Source organism: Lepidochelys kempii, chromosome 4 (genome assembly GCF_965140265.1).
Source record: "Lepidochelys kempii isolate rLepKem1 chromosome 4, rLepKem1.hap2, whole genome shotgun sequence".
NCBI classification, from domain to species: domain Eukaryota; kingdom Metazoa; phylum Chordata; order Testudines; family Cheloniidae; genus Lepidochelys; species Lepidochelys kempii.
Window position 1 is genome coordinate 31,839,242 of NC_133259.1, and position 25,675 is coordinate 31,864,916.

Below are 25,675 nucleotides of genomic sequence, written 5' to 3' on the forward strand. Positions count from 1 at the left end.
CCCTGTCTGTTGGCCCTACAAAACTTCCAGCCCCTGCCAGCCTGCGGGCAGAAAAACTGAAATAGAAATCTGAACCAGGGGACAGTGTAAAGCTCTAACCTTATATCAGGGGTGAAATCCAGGCTGCATAGTCAATTAAAGGTTTTGTCGTTAACTTCACTGGAGCCAGGATTTCACCCACTGAACATCTGATCCTGTTTTGTATGCACAATGAGCACATGAAAACGTTTTGAAAATATGGTCCTGTATGGCTCCAAAGGAGACTTGCCCCATGCAGCGCTAATTCATTCTTATAGTACATATTTATGTTTAACTGCATTTGTCTCTAGTATTGGTGAAGTCAACTGGATAAAATAATAGCTAAGTAAGAAACAAACTAATTATCAGATGGCAAACTTCACATAAATTCTGATTAAGCAGTGGCCTCAATGCTATTTGCATTCACTGATGGAAAAAACAACAGCAACAATTAATTAGTTTTTATGTAGTGCTTTTCTTCAGCCGATCTCTGTTGCTATGGCATCCCAGAAAATGTAAGTGTCGTTCTATTTGATAATACCACAAGTGCAGAAGAGATAATTATAAATTGAGCAATATACTCTTGGAACTAAACTATGGGTCACGTCCTGAGCTGAGGTAAATAGTTTCAAGCAAGTCAGTGGAGAAATGCTAGTTTATACAAGCTGAGGATCTCGCTCAGGGATGATAAAATTTTACCATTTAATTTGGTTTGCATTATAACTTCAACATTTCAACTTTGGTTTCTTTTTCGGGTCAGTTTAGGTTCCCCAATGTTTGCAAAACTTCCCTTTGAACAAAGAGTTGACGTTTACATGCATAGATTTGCATCCATTTATGTCACACAATTTGTGAATTAAAGTAAGACTCAACATTTCTAGAACAAGAGAGTAGTTTATGAATTTAAAGAGTGATGTGCCAAAACTGTTCTCCTAAAACTTTTTTTTAAAAGAATAGTAATTAAAAAAACACAAACAACAATTCTCCACTGTCCCTCTGTGATTTCATGTATATGGCTCAAAATTTTGGTTTGGCAAAGAAAGTTATTGTTAACTCATTCTCAGGGTCAGTGGATAAAGAAAGTAAAAATATCCATTGTATTTTAAAAGATACTTTCAGAATCAGTTAAATGTTAACATATATCATACCTCATTAGCTGCCTCCCACTGGATTTGCTGGTCCATGAGGATAAGAGAATGAGTGAGTTATTGGCAGATCACATAGAGAGAAGTGGGGTGAATTCAGTCCTTCACTGATTGAAGGAAGGGCAAAAGCAGGGACAGCACCAACTGGAGGAGCCAGGGCTGAGCAGCCAGAGGACAGGAGAACTGGTAAGTGAAGACCAAGGATAAAGGGGGAAAGTATGGAACACTAAAGAATTGGGAGGGAAGACGCCAGCAGGAAGGGCAAGATGTCCAACACGTGGTGGGTGGGCGGAGCATGGGTGGAGGCAGCAACAGAAGGAGGAAGTGAAGAGACATGCCTTTCTGCTTTCGTGAACTTGCTCCTCCAGAATAGGTCATGTAGATATAGAAAGAAAGACGCAGGAAGGAAATATGCCCAAACTGATTTTTTTTTTTTTTTAAACTGAGAGCACTGCAAGAGCTCAGTGATAAATGGGGGAAAAGCTAGAACTAAAAGGATTAGATGCCTCCAATAATGCCACTTCAGGATAGTAAAACCTCCAGAGAAAGTCCTGATACTGCAGAAAGCAGATTTGATAATTCAGTAGTGGCACTTTATCCTCTGAGTAAATACAGAGCAAATACTCCAGTCTGATCCTACACATGCTATTCCATAAGAGGTGCCTATTTTGGGGATGAGATTTGCACCAAGAACAGATTATCTGTGATCGTTAAAGCTATGATGAATTTTTTCACAAGAATAGGGAATTTTGTCTGCCTGAACAAATTGCAATTAAAGCAATTATATTTTGCCCGTTACATGCCTCTTTTGCAACACGCTGTCGCCCAGGCTTCGGCGTGTGTGAGTGTGAGTGTGAGTGTGAGTGTGAGTGTGAGAGTGAGAGTGAGAGAGAGAGAGAGAGAGAGAGAGAGGGGACTTTTTCAGTGACGGAGACCACCTGACTTAAGTTGGCCAGCTGGGTAGCCAGCACTTTTAATCTTCAGCAGTTTTCTTATTTTGGAAAGCTATAGAAAATATCAGCTGGATAGAGCCCCAAATGTTCATTATTTGCTCAACAGACCTTAAATACTCCACTGGAGACATCCTAGTACAGCTGTATGACTGTACACCATTCTGTACTAATGTAATGAAAATGTACTGCATTTGTAGAGCGCACAACTTGTTAAGCGCTTAGCATTTGGGCCACATGAACCATGCAAAATATTTGTACATCCGTTGCTCCTACAAAACTCTTCATTTGCATATTTACACAGACAAACTGATTTCATTTTCTCATTTACTGGCTTACACACACAATTTGTGCACATACGTTTTCTATAGCTCACCTGTTGATGAGATCTTTGAAAATTTGGCCTAACATCTCAGTATCTTAACGAGTTATGTTTTTTGCCTTCCAAAATAGAGAGACAATTATCCATTTTGAAAAACAACTACATCTCGTCTACTCTCAAATACTAGAGGTATATTTAAAACATACAAAAGCATACAAACGCATACTATATTTTCATATGAGATGCCAAATTAAAACATGCAGAGACTTGAGGTAGAGGAACATTAAAAAGGATGAAAACCACATGACTGACATTCTTGCTGGCAACTGGCACGAGCAACTCCAAACAGCCACCTAGATTTGTGTTGGAGGAAGGAATAATTGCCTTAGGATTTATAGGCTGAAAATTTGACTGCCAACTTTTAGCCCCTAAGTTGCAAATTGTAGCCAACTTAATTCTAAAATAAACTCATCCAGGATTTATATTGACTACACTGCCAGAACGGCACAAATAGAGCACTATAGCTTTGTCTAGATCTTACACGTATAAAAGCAAAATTATTAAACTCCTCAGCTGGTGTAAATTCCCACAGCTCCACTGACTTCAGGGCAGACTTCACTGAAATCAATGGACCTGTGGGAATTTACATCAGCTGAGGATTTACCCCTCAGGATTTCACCAAAGTTTAAACTAATAGCACTTCACAGTCTCCGTTTTGACAACCACTTTAAGCTTATTTCAGAGTTAGATTGCTTTCTTTTTCTCCATATGAAAATTAATCGGTTTTCAGTTTCAAGATTTGGCACTTTGAGAATTCAGGGTCCGATCCTGCAGTCTTCTACTATTCTTCAAGGGTGACAGTTTCTTATGAGAGAGGACTCCAGGATCAGGCCCTTGTTTTGCATATCTGAAAAAAACAACATGTAGGTCATGTTTTCTAGAAGAGTTGCCCAGTGAAAGTGGATAAATGCAAAGTTGTTAATCCTACAGACTTTATACGTAGCTTGGGGTGGTTTTGCACTAGGGACGATTATAGTAGCATGAAACTTTTGCATCCCAAAAGCAAAGGTCCGTATTTACTACCAGTACACTCTGGCTGCTTTGCACTACTCTAGGGATGCAAAACAGCTGTAAAATTAGCTTACTTGACTGTTAAGCCAGGTGTCCAGTTGCTCTGTACCACTGACGTGGCACAAAGCAGCAGGCACATACCACTGAACTTGACACAAAATGCTTTAAGAAGTGTTTAAACACTCCAAATGGAGACTGCAAAGTATTCATATAAAACAGTATAAGAACATTAATATTTCAGTGCCAGGAGTTGAAGTTTCTTGTCACAAACCACAAATGAGGCACTCACTAGTTTGCAACCAGAAATTCTAACTCCCGGTACAAAATGATCAACAATTCAAATTTCTTATTCTCAGTTCTGAAAACGAGAAGGAAATAATGGGAACCACTTCTTGGGTATTAAAGATTGTACAGCATATTGGTCGGGACACACAAGTGAATAAAACGCAGACAACAAGGATGGATAGTAAGTGGCAGGCGTCAAGTGTGGGGGTTGGAAGGGGCACAATCCACTCACCCCCTCACATACCAAGCATTTCACTTAGTTCAGTATGGAGCTAAATAGCCGCCTACCAGCTAACCAATAATTCAGAGCTGACTCACTTTAGCCTAACTCCACAACTCAGCCCATCTCTGAATCTTCTGCCCACCCTACACACACTTGAGGGGAAATTAGGGTTACCTCAGTCTCAGAAGACGTAGTGTTCCTCTCTCCATATACACAAAAATGACAACTAGTTATATCCTGGGCCTTTTACTCAGATTTACCTCCAGGTACTACCTTTAACCTTTATCTGTATTAGACCGAAGACACAAGAGGTGACAAACTAAATACTCCTTTATCACTTCCTAACCTTAAATATTTGTATTCTCACTCTCTTTCACCTAAAACTGGTCTTCCATGATGCTGCAAGGAAAGGGACCCTTCCATCCTTGTCATCCTGAAAATTTGGCCCTAATGGAAAAAACACCTCCCCAATACAGAAGATACAATCAGTTAGAGCCACAGTATCTAGGAAACGGAGATCAACAGTATCTCAACAATACGGAGGGAGAGGGGGCAGCAGTAGCCTCAAGATGGCCCCAAGACTTATGGGGCATCTTTACACTGAAATGAGGGTGCCTGTAAGAGCTAATTGGCTCCCTCTATTCCCCCATGAGTCCCACTGGCCAATGAGAAGCAGAGAACCCCTTCTCTCCTTAAGGGGTACTCCGACCTTCATTCTAAGGCACCTGGGAGAGTTGGGACTAAGCTCCTGCATGTATGAGCACAAGCACTTCCTCTCCTGTGCCTCTCTGGAACCAGGGGTTGGCCATCCCCAAGCTGGTCCAACCAAACCTCCTCCAAGTGAGAAGTGGCACTGTAATACCAACTGCCCTACTGATTTCATCTGAAGTATGTGTTTCCTTTATCAATCAATGCAACATTGCTATCTGTTCAAGAGCTTTCAGTAAAATGGAGCCAACCACCAGCTGGTGTAAACCGTCATAACTCCATTGAAGTCAGTGGACCTCTCATTTAACTGAAGAAAATTATTCTCAGGAATCCAGCTACATTAAAATGATTTAAGACTATTGTGTACAGAAGCATGAATTGTTTAAAATTTACATATAAGAATTTAATACATCCAGTGACTTCTATGTACATGTGAATAATATTTAAAAAGTCACTGTGCTCACTCTAGGCCCTACACATGTATGCAAATTGTGCCTATATGCTATCATCATATTTTAGTTCCAATCTGTCCTTACTTCAGTATGCCTGAATAACTCTTATTAATGTTAAGCGAAGTTATGCAAGCAAATTGAGGGAAAATGTGTGTGAAGATTTGATTTTAATTGGTGCTTCTAAATAAGAATTATATTTGCTACTATATTAGTCAAGTTTTAAGCCTGTGTGAATTCAGACCTTATATGACTTTACAGTGTCTCTGTAATATACTTTGAAAGTATAGGGAGGGTTTATTTTGAGAACTATTCTGATGAAACCTCTGCCATAACTACTACGTAAGGAGTAACACACAATATGGTGTGCAATTGCTGTGCGTGTCGGTGTACTGTACGCTGTGGGTGAACACTGACACACAGGCTGCCAAGACTTGCTATCATCTCATTATCTCCCAACAGTCCCTCTCTGTGAAGTGTTATTCCACTTGGAAGGCTGCAAGACTGACTATTTGTGAGAGTAGAAAATAGTTAGCAAAGCTAAGTAGTTTCAAGATGTGCACTGCAGTTGTTGGTCCATAATTGCAAAGATTGGAACCTTAGTTTCCCCCATTCTAAAAATACTTCTCACATTTACAGGAAGATGTCAAGGCGCTTTACCAACATTTAGGCCTTATGACATCCTTATGAGGTAGGTGTGCCTATTTCCACAGAAATAGTGTAGGGCCTGATACTGTAGCATTTATTCACATGAGTAATCCCACTGAACCTAATTTTTGGAATGGTTCGCTCCGTCTCTACCAGTGGCAAGGAGGTTGCAGGCACCGTGCACTGCTGCAAACCTCATCCAGGTAGACTTTGCCTCTGGTGATCCTGTGCCAAGGTCTGTACTAGAAGACACTGCTATAGAGCCTGAGTGAATCTGGTCCACAGGGCATTAATGAGAGCACGTAGAACAGTATTAAAGCAAACGTAAAACAAACCCGCAGCTATTATACACTTTATAATCAACGGGCAATCAGAAAAACAGAAGAGGGAAGGAGAAAAGAAATAAACTGATCAGAACATTGGGTGGTACTCTTTTTTCCTTAATCATTATCTTCAAATGAACAAGCCATAGGATTTTCTTTAACTGTTTTCCCAGCAGGACATTTCAGAGCCAAGACATTTCTTAGGTTCATCAGCTTCTAAGAATATGTGCCTATTGCCATCCAAAATAATCTGAAGTTTTTTCAAGATAAAACAACACCATTTCTGCTCAAACCTTCAGAAATTCAGACTATAAGCAATCAAATTTGTGTCTGATTACTGATCCTGTTATCTTGCTACCCAGGGCTTCTAGAGATCCACAAATCCAAAAGGGCCATGGGCTGTGATTTTGTCAGCTCTCATAAGAGAATAAGGTTGGGCCTGGCCAGCACTGTGAGAGGAGACCTCAAAGGCCAAAAACCAGTGTATGGACCACATATCATGTGTGCACAGGGCAGCAGTCACTCTTTCACCGGCTCTTTGGTTGAAGTGGGGGTTTATTTCAAATTGAATGGGGTTAGTCTTCTTGATGCAGCAGAACACAACTATTCCCAGATCATTGTACTCATTAAAAATGCATTCCCTTGACTATGGAATTAAGGGCCAGATGCTCCCATATATGGGGAAAAAACTCCTAGGGAGAAGAAGACCCTGTGAATTTCAGTGTGCAGCATTTCCTCTTTATTGTTCCATCAGCGAAAGGGGCTTGGACTGTCACCACAGAGCCAGGTGAGAGTTGGGCTCTCTAAAGACTTGGGCAAGAGGCAACAATTAAGCTTTGAAGGGAGGACATATATGGGGACTCCCTGGGAGTGGAGTATTGTGCAACTCGGCTGGCTCTTTCTCCTTTCCGTGCTACCAGCTGGTTGAGGTCCCCTCTGCTTCTGTAAGTTGAGAGAAGAATCTGGCCTTAAGAGTCAGCCTGTTGTGCATAGGAGATCTGTCATTCAAGTCTCTCATTACAGAGGAGAATCCATACACTTTTGTAATAAAAAAGGGTTAAGCAGAACAAAATCATAAGACTCTTTGGAGTTATTACTTATGAAGAGAACATAAAGGTACTTTTTATAACTGTTTAGTGAACTGGAAACAGAAGAAATAAAGGTACTTACCATCAACCCTTGTTCACCTGGTTTTCCTGGCTCTCCCTTAAAAACAAATTGGATTTATATCAATAATGTTATTTACATTCACTCCCTACTTAGTAACATTAAAATGTCTATTAACTACATTATACCAAAATACTTACTGAAGCACCTGACAGCTGCAGGGACATATATGTTACTATGATCACTGGCTACTAAAATGGCAGATAAAAATCCTTCCTGGTAACATGATGGGCTTCAAAGAGTTGCTTGTGGTTTTTCAATCTTTCAATGGGATAATTCTCTTAATTCAAGAGTTCTTAAGTACCAAATATCCTGACTTCCAGTCCCCTGTTCTAATGAACAGACAACATTCCTTCCCAGCAAACTGCAATTTTAAAGGAAAATGAAGTAATGTTGTTTTGCATATGTATCCTAAGACCTGCTTTTTGTGCATTCCAAAGTAATTTACAACTACATATTACATTCTCTGTTAGTAGGCTTATAAATGACTTTGCAAAGTAGGTGTTGTTGTGGTCATGTTGGTTGCAGAATATTAGAAAGACAAGGTGGATGAGGGAATATGTTTTATTGGACCAACTTCTGTTGGTGAAAGAGACAAGCTTTTGATCTTAGCTCGGTGTAAGCTTGAAAGCTTGTCTCTCTCACCAAAAGAAGTTGGTCCAATAAAACATATTCTCTCACCCACCTTGTCTCTTTGCAAATTAGTGCTTTGGCACATTACATAAACTGCTAAAAAAATCCTAGGCTTGATATTTTCAAAGCCACACTGCTAGTCTCTAAAGTGCCACAAGTCCTCCTTTTCTTTTTGCGGATACAGACTAACACGGCTGCTACTCTGAAAACTGCTCCTATTAATTTCTGTGAGAATTGTGTGGATAAATCCTATAGCTGGCTTTGAAAATCTCAGCATAGAACTTTTCCAAATTCTTTCTCACACTGAGTAGGTCAAAAGAAGAATTACTGTTCTGCTGACTGATAGGAACCTTTTCATTTGCTCTTCAGTGGTAAAGAAGGCACTAGCTATTTTGTGTCACAAAACTGATGGGTTATATGTTGCAACAATCCTATTAGATGGAAAGGAAGCAAAGCAGAGTCAGAGTTGCTTCAAACTTTCTCAGAGCATGCTACTGGCACATGATTTAAATGATGCTAGGGTTTCAGAAGCACATTGTTGTATTCTGGGACATAAGTACTGAGAAAGCCCCAGAATAGCTGCAGTGAGACCTAATTTCTCACTCCATTCCCTTCTGAGGATGCATGCGGTACTGAAACTTAGGTGTTGGTGCAACTGCCAATACATCCATTTCAGGTGGGAAGATAAGATAAGGCAGCCTCACCATTGGCCAGTTTTCTTTTAAATACGTGGAATTGAAGAGGAGGGCAGAGTGCTGATCTTATTAATGGTTGCTCTAGTATGGACTTTGCTGATGATGGAGGGGTCTGTGTCCTCTAGCTGTGGAATTCTGCAGTGTCTCTTCTCTTACACTCTCTAATCACTGCTTTGTTGGATGTGTCAGTCCAGTCCTGCAAGGTGCTGATTCTGCAAAGTCCCACGGACTTCACTCGGAAACCCACTTTGGCTTTTGAAAAATCCCACTAGGTGCCTATCTGCATCTTTTTAGAAACCTGAATACATTTGAAAATTTGGCCCTCAGGACCCTAAATAAAATATAAGAAAACACTGATGTTATATACACCTGAACTCTAGCTAAATGGTTTATTTACACGGAATGCTAGAAAAGGAAATGGAATAGTTCTCAGACATCCTAGCTTTCTCTGACATTGCCACAATGTCACTAAATTGTTCCATCTTTGTTGATCGCTTTGCCATTGGATAGGAAGCAATTTGTGCATCTGGTAAATAGTTGCTGCAGGTAACTATTCTTAAATGTTATTTTTTTTGTGCATGTCAACTTAGTGTTTGCTAAAAGTGCTGTATTGACTGCCCAAGGAACTGAAGGCCTTTATCCACAGGTATAGAGGAGTATAAGTGTAAGGCTTCATAGACTGTCCCATTAAAGTGCCTTCACTATGGCTTGCAAGGACTGTAAAGGTAAAAGGGCAAATCAGTCCCTGTGCCTACTTATTCTCATTCTGCTCCCTTTGCTTGAGAAGCACATTATAATCAGTCTTGCTCTCCATCATTGTTGACCTTCCCCAGCCTCTTGTGCATTATCCAGAAAAAATTATACTATTGGAGTCAGACAGCTGATTCTGATCTCACTTACACAACTGTAATGCAGGAGTAACTCCACTATGTGACTGGAGTTGTACCAGGGTAAGGGATATCAGAATGAGGTCCAAAGTTTTTTTTCCCCAACAATGCAGGGATGGTGCATCACTGGCAGAAGTGAGTGGGTGGCTGAGATGAACCTTAAAGAATGGAAAGTAGCAGATGTGTACAACTTTTCACAGTGATCTTCTAATCAAAGGTTTTTCAACCAAGGTTTTTTGGACTCAGACTTCTAAATGCCAGGTCTTGTTGGGTTTTCCAAAGAAGTTTTAACATAATAATAGTTCAGCTCTGTTATGTTCTATAATTTTATACAGTTAATATAATGTAGGATGAGGCACTCAGAATGAGACCAGAACATGATCTTGGATGTGTTTTCTTTTTGGTTTTACCTTTTACCCAAACAAGGACTCTTTTGGAAAGGTTTATGTCTTTCTGCCCTGGCCCCACATATGAAATCATGAATTTTCCTTCACAATGTTGATTTTATGTCCCATTGGACTATGAAAATGGAGGGTGGGGGATCCCCTTAAAATAAACCTAAAGAGTTTAGTACGTCACAAAAATGTAAAATCATGAGCATTTCCAAGACTTGTTAAAAATAGGGCCAAGTGACTTTTGTATTTATGTTTTAATTTAAAAAAGTTTTGGCAGGCTTCCAACAACAAAATGCCAAAAAGCTAAAGGCCTGATTCTTCCTCCCAAACAAATGATGACTGTGAGTAGTGCCATTGAAATGTATGGGACTTTCTGAGGAGCAGTTTACCGCTCGTCTTGAGTATGGATGGCAGAATCAGGCTCTGGGAATAGCGTATAGAGTTTAACAATCTATTTCTTCTAACTTCATTTTTTTAAAATATTAATCATTAGGGAACCAGAAGTCTAATCAAACACACAATAACCTAGGTTCAAGTTTAGCTTTAAGTGAGAAGCTGTGTGGAAACATTCTCTTCTTATGTGCAAAGAGGCTGCCCAGCACTGCAATAATTAGAATATCAGGGAACAATTCAGAAAGGTCAGGAACCGGGTGAAACAATTTTCAGGACTGGGAGTCATGAGATCTGGGTGCTGTTCCTAGCCTGGCTACTTACTGACTGTGTTGCCATAAGTATGTCATATAACCTGCCTATGGCTCAGCTTTCGTATTGATAAAATGTGAATAATAATATTTCCTACCCCACAGGAGTGTTTCTGAGTCTAAATTTATTCATGCTTGTAAAACACTCATATACCACAGTGATGCCTCTATATCCTCTAGGCTAACTCACCGGTACTCCAGGCATCCCTCGGGGGCCATCTTTGCCAGTGTCTCCTGGAGGACCTCTGGGTCCTGGTGGCCCTGGAGGACCAGGGGGTCCAGCTTGTCCTTGGTCACCCTGAACAGGAGTCGACAAAATCATAATCAGAAGTTTGTCTTCAGATGTACAAAGCCCCACAAAAAGGCACCAATTTACCTACGATGAGTTCCTGACGGGTTGAAATAACTGCTATGAGCAGGATGCTTACTTAGATCATGGATGGAGATGGTCTTTAAACTGCTGCTTCATTTCTTATGGCAGAGATTGCACTTTGCGTCAGAAGATTAGTGTGCTGCACCTGTACGGTGCAACCAGCCACGACAGTCACAAAGAGTGAGGCTCAAGTTCCGAACTGCGTGTCCAATAGCAGGATTTACACTGCTGTTTAGTATAGCCTTGCAAAACTCTACTCATTCAGTTTCCCAAAGCAAGTAATTGATTTGGAAGAGCAGGTATAATTTTCACTTTGTGATCATCATCATGATCATAGATTCACAGCAAAGACTGAGTGAGTCGGTTTGTCTGAGAGTTGTTATATTTTCAAAGTAACTTTGCAAAGCTCAACAATCGAGCACTGATGGAGTTCTAAAATGATGGTGAAAAATAATTGCCTTGCTGAAAAGTTGCATATTATATTTTATCTTTTATGGTTTCGATACATTGATTTTGAAATAACTTAAATATACAAATTGTCAAAACGCATTTCTTTCCTTTAAAAAAATTAGCATTTTTATTCAGTTTCCAGAAGACAAACTACTGTAAGAAGCCCCATTGGCTGAATTTTAACTATGAACCTTTTAGCAAAGCTTTGTGTAGTTTCCACTGCTATTTTACACAAACACGTTTCACGAAAAATGGTTTGGCTCCAAGTCATTTTTCAGATTAATTACCCACTAAAAGAAGGCTAATGACAAAAAGTACAGTATAGAGTAATATTCAAATGTAAAGAAGAACCAGACTCCAGTGAGATTAAGCACTACCTTAATGAGGCGGCGTTTAATGAGCTGCTGATCAGCAGAGAGAAACCCATGATTGATTTTAGGAAACACCATCTGATCAGGCAGGTGAGGTCAAAGGTTGAAGTTCAGAGATGAGAGAGTTGAAGAATAGACATCAGAAGGCCCCAAGAAAGAAATAAAGATATATACATTAGATTTATAATAGCTAATATAGTATAAACTGGTGCTTGTGTCTGATAAAATCTGTGCCTTTTCTTTTAAAGGAGTTAACAGGATTGACAGGATACAAGATAGAAGCTTTGTTACTTATGGATTGATTGAAGGTAACATAACACAAGTTTTCTTCCCAGCAATTCTTCTAGGTGTCTCTGAGTTCATCAACATTTTATAATCCCTGGGGTATAAAATCAGCACATTTCTCATATGGTAGTCTTTCAGCAAAGATTCCATAGACAAAGCACCAATTCAATTTTCAGTCAGATTTTCCAACCAGCATATTGCGCCATGAAGAATGGTGCCATTTTAATGATATCTGAAGTCCAGGCATACCTTGATTGTTTAAATCTTTCCTGTTTCATTTACACATTTTTCAAAGTGCATCTGCAAGGGTACAGCTTAAACTACTGGTGCACGACACATAAACAGAAATAGATCATTGAATCTGCTGATGCTCATTAGGTGCCCGATGTACAGTACTTTGACATTTTCCATACTCCTGTATGTCTTAATAAAGCACAATTATAACAAAACTTAATCTAAAAACCAAGAGTATGTGTGATGTGGACGTTAGGGTAGGTACTAACACACACAGAGCTGGATTCTAATCTCACTCACACTGTAGCTCAGGAGTAATTCCACTGGAATAAGTGGAGTTACAGCATGAAACCCATGTGTCGTGTAATCAGAATTAGGCCCATTGTAAGATGGCCCATAGTAAGATGGGCTAATTGGTATCCCATGGCAAAATTAACTATTCATGCGCACTCTTATGCTGATAGAAAGACCTGACTGAACTGGTACATGTCAGCCACAAACCTTGACGGTGAGGATCTGATTACTGTGCAGAGCAGCAACTGTGGGGAAGCCTGGCAGACCCTAGGGACACAACATAACATGGGACCAAAACAACACGACACAAAACATCACACAGACAATTTACTAATGGACAAACAGAACAAACACTGTGTTTAATACGTCCCACTGCCTATCAACAGCTCTGTCTGTCACATGGGAAACAGAACTAGGTGTAAGCAATGTATCAGAGATTTGACTGATTATTTTGCATAAAGAATATAAAGGAATTTTAAAGAGAAAAGCCACCTAGCAGTATCAAATATTATTATGGATAATTATGAACATTTGACATCTGTTAGGCTACAGTTGGCTGAGGGGGTAAGCCATTTTCAATCAACATATGTTATAGTACTTTTAGAGAGGTATGTGTACAAAGCTCTGCCTGGAGATCACTGTGGAACCTGCAAGACTGAGAGCAGATCCTGAAATGACTTTGAATTATTATGCCTTTAATACTCTGTTCAACATATGACATTCAGCACATACACTGACAGTATATACACAATAATACACATTGAACAATGGTCTCCTGCTAGATCAGGAGTAGTCAGATGGCTGAGTTCAACATTCTTGACATATACAGCAGTATCTCCACATTCAGGACAAAATTCTCCTCTCAGATCCCCCATGGTGGATCTAGCCTCTCATATTCTACTCTCCCTGCATGTGCAGGACTCCCATCGTATTGAAGGAGGACAAGACAAATACCAGAGTTGGAACCAGCTGAGAGGATGAGAGAGGTGAATTTTGCACCCAATTTATACTTTTCCAGTATTGCACTGGAGGGTGGGAGTTAGACCTGTTAACAAAGGAAAAAGGCCTCTCTCTCTTCTACAGTTGATAGGTATATTTTAAACAAAAACCTCTTCTAGCCTGTAGCACAGTATATTATCTAAAGCATCTCAGGGCACTTTTAGCCTGACAGAGGCTGTAAGCCACAGCAGGATTTTTTAACCATTATGAATAGCTGAATACCACTTCTGTTTCACACCCCGCCCCCTTTTGATCACAGTGATTTAAGATTTTTCTTTACAAATAAAGTCATAGGAATTTTTCTAATGCATGTGGCATTTCTCCAATGGTACATTTAAATCACATCTTAAGAATTGGGGTGTGACCCTCCTCTCACTTTGGTTTCATACCGAGGTACCTCTACTGACTTCAGTGGAGTTACTCCTGATTATAGCAAGCAAGCAGAGACTGACCCTAGTACTGTACTGCAACAGTACAAAGCAAACTTTATTGGCCTTGCTACTTTCTGCTACGTTGAGGGTATATAATTTTTGAAAGAACAGCATCATCCTCTTTTTATGTTTTTTAAACATGCTAAAACCATCTAAACACACACTGCTACCAAACACAGGAATGATGCATAATTTGGAAAACAGATGTATTTAATTTGTGTTTGTCTTATTATGGAATATAAGTTTAAAAAGTTATTAGATGGTAACATGCCAGAATCTTTACATCTGTGATTCATTAGCCCTACTATACACACGGTGCATTCCTTTCCTTGACAAAACTACAATCCTTATGTAAACAGGTACAAACAAAAAGCCAACAAAAGAGCTAAAACCTGAAGAGCAATGATAAATATTAAATCTCACGTATTAGAAAAAGGATAAATTGAAAATCTTCTAACGGCTTCATTTTTACTCTGTAGGCTCTACAATTACAACATGATAATGCACACATTTTCATAGTTAGCTTTGAATATAACAGGCTTGAAATTTGGCAATTTAAAAAATATTAATGGAACCTCAGACCAGTGTTGATTTATTCCCTTCTGAATACGAACCAGACCTGTGGATGAAATAGAAAAGGAGATTTTGCTCTGAAAAGGTGCCATTCTGCTCAACTCAAGAGCTCTGAAAGGCTCAGGCTGGTGAAAATTTTGTACAGCCCTTTAAAAAAGGTTCATCTGGAGCTCTGCACATACCACTCTGGCATACTCAACCCCTCTGAAGCTACATCAGCAAAATAAGGAGTAGTTATCAAGATTGCAGCTATTTGTGTGTACAAACACATGAGGGCATGAGAGAAACTCCCTTTTTAATATGAGTTTAGGACCAGATTCTGATTTGTTCTCATGAAAAGGTGCAGTCGTAGGGAAAGGCACAGATGCTTAAAAACCAGACCTTTCACTCAGGGTAGCACAGAGATTGCTCCCTTCCTACTCCCATAGGGACACAAGGTGCACTCCCCTCTACCAAAAGGGGGTAGAAGGGAGTGAGGATAATGGTTCATCTCCCACAAAGTGTCTTCTGGAGCTAGCCAACCCTGCAAAGATGTTAGGTAGAGCCCCATGAAAGTGAGCAGAAATGGGTACATAGCGTCTGCATGCCTGGGAACTCTGGGAGGCATTCCACCTTCTGGGGCTCAGGGAAGATGGTGCCAGTGCACAATGAGTCTCTCAAAATTAAAGGACATAAAAGATCTACCTTTTCCACAGAATGAATTCTCCTCCTTCTTTCATCCTTCTGCTCTACATATAACCTTCAAGAGTTCCTAGATCTTTTTGATTTTTTTTTTCTAACTAGAGCTGTTATCAGGGATGGATTCAAAGTTGTTCAGTGATGGATTATTTTGTTTCGGTTTTAAAACACACATACAAAGAGCACTCATCCCACGCTCTGCGTTCCCCTTCCAATAATTAGGACACCACAATAAGCAACAACTACACTGGACCACTAAGGTTCATCGACAATCACAGTCTGAATTCATTTCCATTCCAGAACTCCAGTAGTTCACAACATCCAAATATGCACACTGTCCCACCCCCTCATCCCAACCCCTCCACAATAGCCTAAGCAAAACGCGGAGCTTTGGAGCATGCCCACAGCCATGGAATTGCACAATGCATAGGGCCCTGCTTACCAATTTGGAAACATACATCATGGCTGTACAGTCCCATTTGACACCTATGGAGGAAACTGAAGAATGTTAGAACTTTCTGATGCTTTTCCTCAGAATTTTCACTCCAATGTAGTAACTGTTCCTCTTATATCCCTCATACTGTAGTCTAACTTCTTCAGTGGAGGAATTCCCACCAGCAGTCCCAGAATACACTCTGGTGGGAATACAATACACTCTGCTCAGTGTGGCAGTTTACATAAGGTCACAACTTCTTTAAGATATTTTAAAAAACCCATCATAATTTTACTGCTGTATTATAAATGTAGTAACATTATGAAATCATTATTACGAGCTTTATATAATGCTGATGCATATACTGTATGTTGACTGTTGGATTTGCTTATTATGGTAAATGTGACAAAGTCTTCATCAGTGAGACAAGGTGGGTGAGGTAATATCTTTTACTGGACCAACTTTTGCTGGTGAAAGAGACAAGCTTTCAAGCTTACACAGAGCTCTTCTTCAGGTGACCTGAAGTAAGCTTAAAAGCTTGCCTCTCTCACCAACAGAAGTTGGTCCAATAAAAGATATTACCTCACCCACCTGGTCTTGCTACTATCCTGGGACCAAACACAGCTACAACACTGTATACAAAGTCTTGCTTAGGCTTTTCCTTCTGACCTGTCAATAAACCCATGCTGCACAAGCTTACATGTTCCTGTGAAGACATGGTAAATGAGACAGGAATTACCACCTGCTGCTCACTTGCACTTCCTAAGATTACAACCAGCTGCTGCTATTTCACATCAAATCACACAGGCTTCAGGCCAGAGTGATTCTGACACTCTTTATGGCTGACTTCCCTCCCCCACCCACCCCCTCAAATTCTAATTAATCCCTCAGACCAAGTGCCAGGCCTGCAGCTAATTATTGTACCTGCCCTGGGGAATACAGTGTCCTGTATCACTCTGTCCTGTGCCACAGACTCTCGGCAGGAGCTCTTTTATACAATCTCTTTCATCACAACTGCTGCTTTCTCCATCACCAGAATTCCGCTAACTTACACAATGCCCTGCAATGAATGACAAGGATGGGGGGGGGGTTCCCATACACAATAGTACAACACAGAGCTTTAATTTTAATGTATTATGCCACTGTTAAGAGTTCATATCACCTCAATAGAAACCTGATATTTAGCAACTAGCACAAACTAATTCTGGCTAGAGATGGGTCGTTACAAAATATTATTTTCTATGATCACTATACTTTCATACCAGACTCTGATTGAGCTACTTTGTTTTTAGCATTAGATGAATTTCCCGTAACACAATATCCTCTCCAGAAATAACTCAATTACAAGTATATTCTAAGTGGGAACACGTTAATGTAAATTGCAATCTAATTGCCTACATGGTAACTCTGCCACAGTCAGGCATAATAGGAGTTCCAATAAACAATCTCAACCTGAACTACATGAACTATCCTGTCTAAAGACAATGTCTCAGAGCCAATTCAGCTCCCACTGAAATCAGTAGGAAAGAATCCTATTGACTTCAACAGGGGTTGGATTGGCTCCTGTGTCCGGTTTCATCTGCAACCCTTATCAAATTGCACTCCATTTCTGAGATGTGAACTGAATTGGATAGGCTTCAGAGTGGTAGTCGTGTTAATCTGTATCAGCAAAAACAGTGAGGAGTCCTTGTGGCACTTTAGAGACGAACAAATTTATCTGGGCAAAAGCTTTTGTGGGCTAAAACCCACTTCACCAGATGCATGATCTGATGAAGTGGGTTTTAGCCCACTAAAGCTTTTGCCCAAATAAATTTGTTAGTCTCTAAAGTGCCACAAGGACTCCTCACTGTTTTTGCTGAATTGGACAGGATCTTAGTAAGCAGAGGCCTCCTTCCTGGACCCTCTGCTCAAAATTTGCAGTCCTGGCTCATTCTGTTTCTATTCATTTCATACTGTAGTATCTGAACCAAGAAATGGCACAAAGTGCATTTAGAGTATTTATTAGAGCTGGGTGAAATATTCATAATGAGTTTTATTTGATCAAATTTGTGTATTTGAAGTGTGTAGTACTTCATGGTAATTGAAACAATTTTACACAATGTCAACATTTTGAGGTGAAATTTTGTGTATAATATTTTTCACAACCTTGAGACTAGCATAGGGGTGTTTGTGCATGCAGTGGAAATCACGCTGAGAGAGCCTTCCTTACTCCTGCCCTCCTTGCACCACTGGCAAGGAGCCTACTACAAATTGAAGACACTGCCCCCAACCATTAGACCAGACATGCCAGCATTCTAATATAGGGGGGCAAGTACACTGAACACTTCCCCAGGATGTCACAGCTGCAGCTGCTCTCTCCCATGGCACCCCAGCGCCATGACTTAAAAGGCATAGTCTGGCTCTGGGTGGTTGTAAAAAATAAATAATAATAATCAAAAGGCACTTTTGTGAATTTTGAAAGAAGAGATTCCCCAAGCCCACATTTTCTAATGGATGAAACATATGGCGGCAGTCAGGAGAACTTGAGTTCTGTTCTAACCTCTTCTACTGCTTGCATTCGCTGCGTGATTTTCCACGCTGCTACACTACTTTTATGGGGGTGTAACTCTACTGAAATGAGTGGAGCTACAATGGCATAAAACTGGTGTAGCAGAGTGGATAACCAGGCCTATTTATGTAGGTGGTAAATATTTTTGATCCCATTTTACAGATAGGGGAACTGAGACTCAGAGAAGTTAAATTACTTGCCCCATGTTTCACGGTAAGTCACCATTAGAACCAGAATGGGCCCTAGCCTCTCTGCACTTCACTAGAGCCCAGTGTCTTCCAGACAAGCCATTGAAACTTTCTAAGCTTCAGTACAGACACCTAACGAAGATACTGAAGATAGTTTAAGTTATTCCTTTATTTACATATGATGAGACAATGCAAAGATTAAGGGCTTATCTACATGGGAAGTTATACCACTATAGAGTAGGGTGTGAATTTAAATTGCTATATAGTTATACCAGTATTACCCACTGTGTGGACACATTTATTTGGAATAAGAGTGGCTTTTTGTGGTTTAGCCTAAACTACTTTCAAAGAGACATAACCCACAGTATTCTTGTCAGTAAGTTAAGGAAGTATGGGCTGGATGAATGCACCATAAGGTGGGTAGAAAGTTGGGCTCAACGGGTAGTGATCAATGGCTCCATGTCTAGTTGGCAGCCGGTGTCAAGTGGAGTGCCCTAGGGGTCGGTCCTGGGGCCGGTTTCGTTCAATATCTTCATAAATGATCTGGAGGATGGTGTGGATTGCACTTTCAGCAAATTTGCGGATGATACTAAACTGGGAGGAGTGGTAGATACGCTGGAGGGCAGGGATAGGATACAGAGGGACCTAGACAAATTGGAGGATTGGGCCAAAAGAAATCTGATGAGGTTCAATAAGGATAAGTGCAGGGTCCTGCACTTACGACGGAAGAACCCAATGCACAGCTACAGACTAGGGACCGAATAGCTAGGCAGCAGTTCTGCGGAAAAGGACCTAGGGGTGACAGTGGACGAGAAGCTGGATATGAGCCAGCAGTGTGCCCTTGTTGCCAAGAAGGCCAATGGCATTTTGGGATGTATAAGTAGGGGCATAGCGAGCAGATAGAGGGACGTGATCGTCCCCCTCTATTCGACATTGGTGAGGCCTCATCTGGAGTACTGTGTCCAGTTTTGGGCCCCACACTACAAGAAGGATGTGGATAAATTGGAGAGAGTCCAGCGAAGGGCAACAAAAATGATTAGGGGTCTGGAACACATGAGTTATGAGGAGAGGCTGAGGAAACTGGGATTGTTTAGTCTGCAGAAGAGAAGAATGAAGGGGGGATTTGATAGCTGCTTTCAACTACCTGAGAGGTAGTTCCAGAGAGGATGGTTCTAGACTATTCTCAGTGGTGGAAGAGGACAGGACAAGGAGTAATGGTCTCAAGTTGCAGTGGGGGAGGTTCAGGTTGGATATTAGGAAAAACTTTTTCACTAGGAGGGTGGTGAAACACTGGAATGCGTTGCCTAGGGAGGTGGTGGAATCTCCTTCCTTAGAAGTTTTTAAGGTCAGGCTTGACAAAGCCCTGGCTGGGATGATTTAATTGGGTATGGGTCCTGCTTTTGAGCAGGGGGTTGGACTAGATGACCTCCTGAGGTCCCTTCCAACCCTGATATTCTATGATTCTATGATTCTATGATAACCAACACCAGAAAAAAGAACTCTTCCGTAATACAAGCATTCACACAGGGAGTTATACCACTATAAGTATAGTGATTTAAATTCACACCTTACTTAATACAGTAGAACCTCAGAGTTACAAACACCAGAGTTACGAACTGACCAGTCAACCACAGACCTCATTTGGAACCAGAAGTACACAATCAGGCAGCATCAGAGACAAGAAAAAGCAATACAGTACAGTACTGTATTAAAGATTAACTACTAAAAAAACAGAGAAAGCACCAATTTTTTTGCAGAGTAAAGTTTCAAAGCTGTATTAAGTCAATGTTCAGTTGTAAACTTTTGAAAGAACACCATCATGTTTTGTTCAAAGTTCCAAACATTTCAGAGTTACGAACAACCTCCATTTCCAAGGTGTTCTTAACTCTGAGATTCTACTGTACTGATATAACTTTCCATGTAAACAAGCTCTAAAATTACTTAATCTGAAAAGGAGAAGAGCTAGAGGGGACTTGATTTTGACCTGCTAAATTATGGCAAGTGTAATGAAAACTAATCAGTTCCTCTCTTAAACAGACAAAAAAAGAACAAGAGGACACTAGGTGAAATTAATGGCCAGTACATTTAGAACAAATAAAAAGAAACACTTCTTTATGTGGCATATAGTCAGTCAGTGAAGCCCAGGAGGTCATCAAGACAAATATTACAATATGGCTGGATTAGATAATTTTATGTCCATTCATACTCTATAATTTAGAGCTATGATAAGAAAGCTGCATTGGGGCATAAACTAGTTACAAGCGGGGTTCAGAAAAAATTGCTGCATCTCACCACTAATTACCATACATTCTTGAGAGTTTTCATCATCTCCTAAAGAACTGGGCGCTGGCTACTGACTGAAGCAGGACCCCAGGTTAGATGAACAAAGGGTTTGATACAGTCCGGAAATTCCTACTCTGGGGACTGAGACTGTTCTGACGGAAATTAATGGAACTTCACCACTGACCTCAGAGGGGAGAAGAATCAGACTGCTGGCTGGAAATATATTACAAGGTGGTTTTGATGCAAGGTAACGATAGAGATTTATTCTTCAGCCTCTAATTACTATTTTCTGATTTGTCATCAGAGAGTAAAGAGTTGGACTAGACCCTGCACCTATTAATGTCAACATGGGTTTACTGCTTAAGACCTTGTCTACGCCTACAGCACTGCAGCAGTGCGGCTGTACTGATGCAGTTGCACCTCTGCAGTGCATTTGGTAAAGATGGTCTATGCCGACGGGAGAGTGTTCTCGTCAGCATAAAAAATACACCCTGTGCATGGCATAAGATATGTCAGCAGGAGAAGTTCTCCCGCTGACAGCACTGTGCACAGTAGCACTGATGTCGGTGTAACTTATTTTGTTCACGAGGGGAGGGGAGCAATATTTGCATCCCTAAGTGACGTAAGTTTGCCGACATAGGCGGTACTGTAGACATAGCCTTAATTCAGTGGGAGCAGGATAGACCCAAAGTGTTGTTTTTACTCTGCATTCACTGGAAACATATTAACTAAAGCTACCGTACATGTATTAGTCAATCGGGTTTACAAACAATTTGACTTTTTCCCCAAATACTCCCTCAACAGGCAAAACGTACTGATATATTTAGTTTCCATTAAATATAGAACATTTTATAAAGCTCTTTTCTACAGAGTCTAAAATGTAATAGGCAAAAAAGTGATTTGATTTTAACATGTAATCAGGACATTTTTTAATTTTAATGAGCTTGCTGTCATCATGCCAACTTCTGTCAATACTGGAAGAAATTAAAACAGTTTTCCCACATTCAAGTATAGAACCTGTAAAGCATCAATTGTAACACAGCGATTTCTTTTCCCTAAGCAATACATACAGCAGTAAATAAGCAGCAAATTCATTAAAGGCAAAGAGGAGGGAGGCAAGGGTTAAGCAAATAGGAACACTGTATTACTATCTGGGCCTAACTGTTTTAACAGAGCAAAAGAATCTGTTTAATCATTCAAGTCAACAAAGGTTAAGATAATAAAATAAACTTCTGAATGCCTTGCTTTTCTGGAACCTAATCTCTCCTGCTTAAGACATTTTAAAGATGCTATCAGTTTTGTGTAGACCCAGCTGCTAGGAAAATTTACTTGAACACACCATGAGGAGAAAATAATTTTATCGAAGTCATTATGTATGGCTCCTGCGTGACTTGCTATTGCACCTAGCTCCCAAAACTAATTTAGAACCAGCTGCTGGCTTACGATTTTTTGATCTGATAAACAAGAAATCTCTCATGTATCAGGAGTGAATGACAGAAGCTGTTTATTATGTCATTTGCAGGAAGATGATAGAAGACTGATTAAGATACTGTGCTATGGCTGATTAGCCTCTGCACATTCACCTCTCAACGTCTATTTTCATTAATTAGGCTTCAAACTCTGCTTGGACAATAAATCCTTTGCCACCTAAAGGTGGCAGAGTTCCTTAAGTAAAAGTCATTATGAAATCTTCAAAGGCTTTGCTAGTTTCTAAGCTAATAATTTTAAATTGAAGTGGAGTTGAGCAACTGGAACTGAGCAGTGGTTCAGTACCAGCACTTATTCTAATAGCCCACAGGCTAAAATACATCAATTTTAATTTTCAATGTCATGACTCAGTATAGCAATGCAGACCTCTACAGTCATGTGTGAAACAAGCACTTTCATGGAAATTGATTCGGGAGACTTACTAACACTGAGCCTCTTACACTTGTGAGTGGAGGAATTCTAATTCTGCAGGTTTCAGAGTAACAGCCGTGTTAGTCTGTATTCGCAAAAAGAAAAGGAGTACTTGTGGCACCTTAGAGACTAACCAATTTATTAGAGCATAAGCTTTCGTGAGATCTGGTTCAATCCGAATTTTTAAAATAAGTAACAAATTCATAAGAGGTTAGGTACAAATATACATGGGCAGAAAACAAACTTACTCGGGAAGATCAAACATTTAGGGTAGGACTTTCAAAAGGGCTCAGCACTGGCACATCTCTCGTCCTACTGGCGTTAACAAGGCAGGCCAACACTGAGCACTTTTGAAAAATCCAACTCCTAACAAACATTAGCCCCTTTAAAAAAAAAAGTGGAAAAATACCCATAACTCCATGAAAAATGCAAGTCTCTGAACCTCCACACAATGTTTGCAGGATTTGGATCCTCATTTGCAATACTGAAGGAGGACTTGTGGCACCTTAGAGACTAACAAATTTATTTGAGCATCAGCTTTCGTGAGCTACAGCTCATTTCAACGGATGCATTCAGTGGAAAATACAGTGGGGAGATTTATATACATAGAGAACATGAAACAAACAATGGGTGTTACCATACAGACTGTAACCAGAGTGATCACTTAAGGTGAGCTATTACCAGCAGGAGAGCGGGGTGGGGGAGGGGGGACTTTCGTAGTGATAATCAAGGTGGGCCATTTCCAGCAGTTGACAGGAACGTCTCAGAAACAGTGGGTGTGGGCAGGCATAAACATGGGGAAATAGTTTTACTTTGTGTAATAACCCATCCACTCCCAGTCTCTATTCAAGCCTAAGTTAATTGTATCCAGTTTGCAAATTAATTCCAATTCAGCAGTCTCTCGTTGGAGTCTGTTTTTGAAGTTTTTTTCTTGAAGAATTGCCACTTTTAGGTCTGTAATCGAGTGACCAGAGAGATTGAAGTGTTCTCCGACTGGTTTTTGAATGTTATAATTCTTGACGTCTGATTTGTGTCCATTTATTCTTTTACGTAGAGACTGTCCAGTCTGACCAATGTACATGGCAGAGGGGCATTGCTGGCACATGATGGCATATATCACATTGGTAGATGTGCAGGTGAACGAGCCTCTGATAGTGTGGCTGATGTAATTAGGCCCTGTGATGGTGTCCCCTGAATAGATATGTGGACACAGTTGGCAACAGGCTTTGTTGCAAGGATAGGTTCCTGGGTTAGTGGTTCTGATGTGTGGTTGCTGGTGAGTATTTGCTTCAGTTTGGGGGGCTGTCTGTAAGCAAGGACTGGCCTGTCTCCCAAGATCTGTGAGAGTGATGGGTCATCCTTCAGGATAGGTTGTAGATCCTTGATGATGGGTTGGAGAGGTTTTAGTTGTGGGCTGAAGGTGATGGCTAGTGGCGTTCTGTTATATTCTTTGTTGGGCCTGTCCTGTAGTAGGTAACTTCTGGGTACTCTTCTGGCTCTGGCAATCTGTTTCTTCACTTCAGCAGGTGGGTATTGTAGTTGTAAGAATGCTTGATAGAGATCTTGTAAGCGTTTGTCTCTGTCTGAGGGGTTGGAGCAAATGCAGTTGTATCTTAGAGCATTGCTGTAGACAATGGATCGTGTGGTGTGGTCTGGATGAAAGCTGAAGGCATGTAGGTAGCAATAGCAGTCAGTAGGTTTCCGGTATAGGGTGGTGTTTATGTGACCATCGCTTATTAGCACTGTAGTGTCCAGGAAGTGGATCTCTTGTGTGGACTGGTCCAGGCTGAGGTTGATGGTGGGATGAAAATTGTTGAAATCATGAGGGAATTCCTCAAGGGCTTCTTTTCCATGGGTCCAGATGATAAAGATGTCATCAGTGTAGCGCAAGTAGAGTAGGGGCATTAGGGGACGAGAGCTGAGGAAGCGTTGTTCTAAGTCAGCCATAAAAATGTTGGCATACTGTGGGGCCATGGGAATAAATGGACACAAATCAGACGTCAAGAATTATAACATTCAAAAACCAGTCGGAGAACACTTCAATTTCTTTGGTCACTCGATTACAGACCTAAAAGTGGCAATTCTTCAAGAAAAAAACTTCAAAAACAGATTCCAATGAGAGACTGCTGAATTGGAATTAATTTGCAGACTGGATACAATTAACTTAGGCTTGAATAGAGACTGGGAGTGGATGGGTTATTACACAAAGTAAAACTATTTCCCTTTGTTTATTACCTCCACACACACACTGTTCCTCAGACGTTCTTGTCAACTGCTAGAAATGACCCACCTTGATTATCACTACAAATGGTCCTCCCCTACCCCACCGCTCTCCTGCTGGTAATAGCTCACCTTAAGTGATCACTCTGGTTACAGTCTGTATGGTAACACCCATTGTTTCATGTTCTCTATGTATATAAATCTCCCCACTGTATTTTCCACTGAATGCATCCAATGAAGTGAGCTGTAGCTCACGAAAGCTTATGCTCAAATAAATTGGTTAGTCTCTAAGGTGCCACAAGTACTCCTTTTCTTTTTGCGAATGCAGACTAACATGGCTGCTACTCTGAAACCTGTCATTTGCAATACTGTATCTCTGTCAATTGGAGATGTGTTATATAGGGCCTTATTTTCAAACCAGTAAGCATACTATTGTCCACCTATCTTGTACATACTGTTGTGTATGCAAATCAAGCAAGGTGAACTTCCACAACTCTGAAATAGTGTATTTAATTTCCCCCCTAATAATTTCAGAGTGATTTAAGCAAGGAGCGTCTTTAAATTTTTAAGATCAAAATAGGAAAATTGAAAAAGGGGAGTGCCTGAGGGTTGCAAGAGATGTTCTTGTCTCAGGTATAAGTTATGAGAGAAGATGATGATCTACATCTTTCTCTTCATTTCACTGGGGATTTTGCAAGCTTCAGGGTCCCATTTTCACCCTGGCAAATCTCCACTTTTTACTTTGGTTTCTTTTACTAATGAAAGTGCCTGAAAGAAGAAGGTGGCTGTTATAAAG

General features: G+C 40.5%; 1 protein-coding gene across 1 annotated transcript in view; it reads right to left on the minus strand.

Annotated features, from left to right (window-relative positions):
• The window catches only part of COL25A1 (collagen type XXV alpha 1 chain), a 409,341-nt gene that overhangs the window by 107,675 nt on the left and 275,991 nt on the right, over positions 1-25,675 (minus strand). The window contains exons 8-10 of the mRNA XM_073340873.1: positions 11,821-11,892; positions 10,811-10,918; positions 7,313-7,348 (exon numbers count right to left, since the gene is read on the minus strand). Of these exons, the coding sequence (XP_073196974.1) occupies positions 7,313-7,348; positions 10,811-10,918; positions 11,821-11,892 (216 nt within the window). The remainder of the gene's footprint in view (positions 1-7,312; positions 7,349-10,810; positions 10,919-11,820; positions 11,893-25,675) is intronic.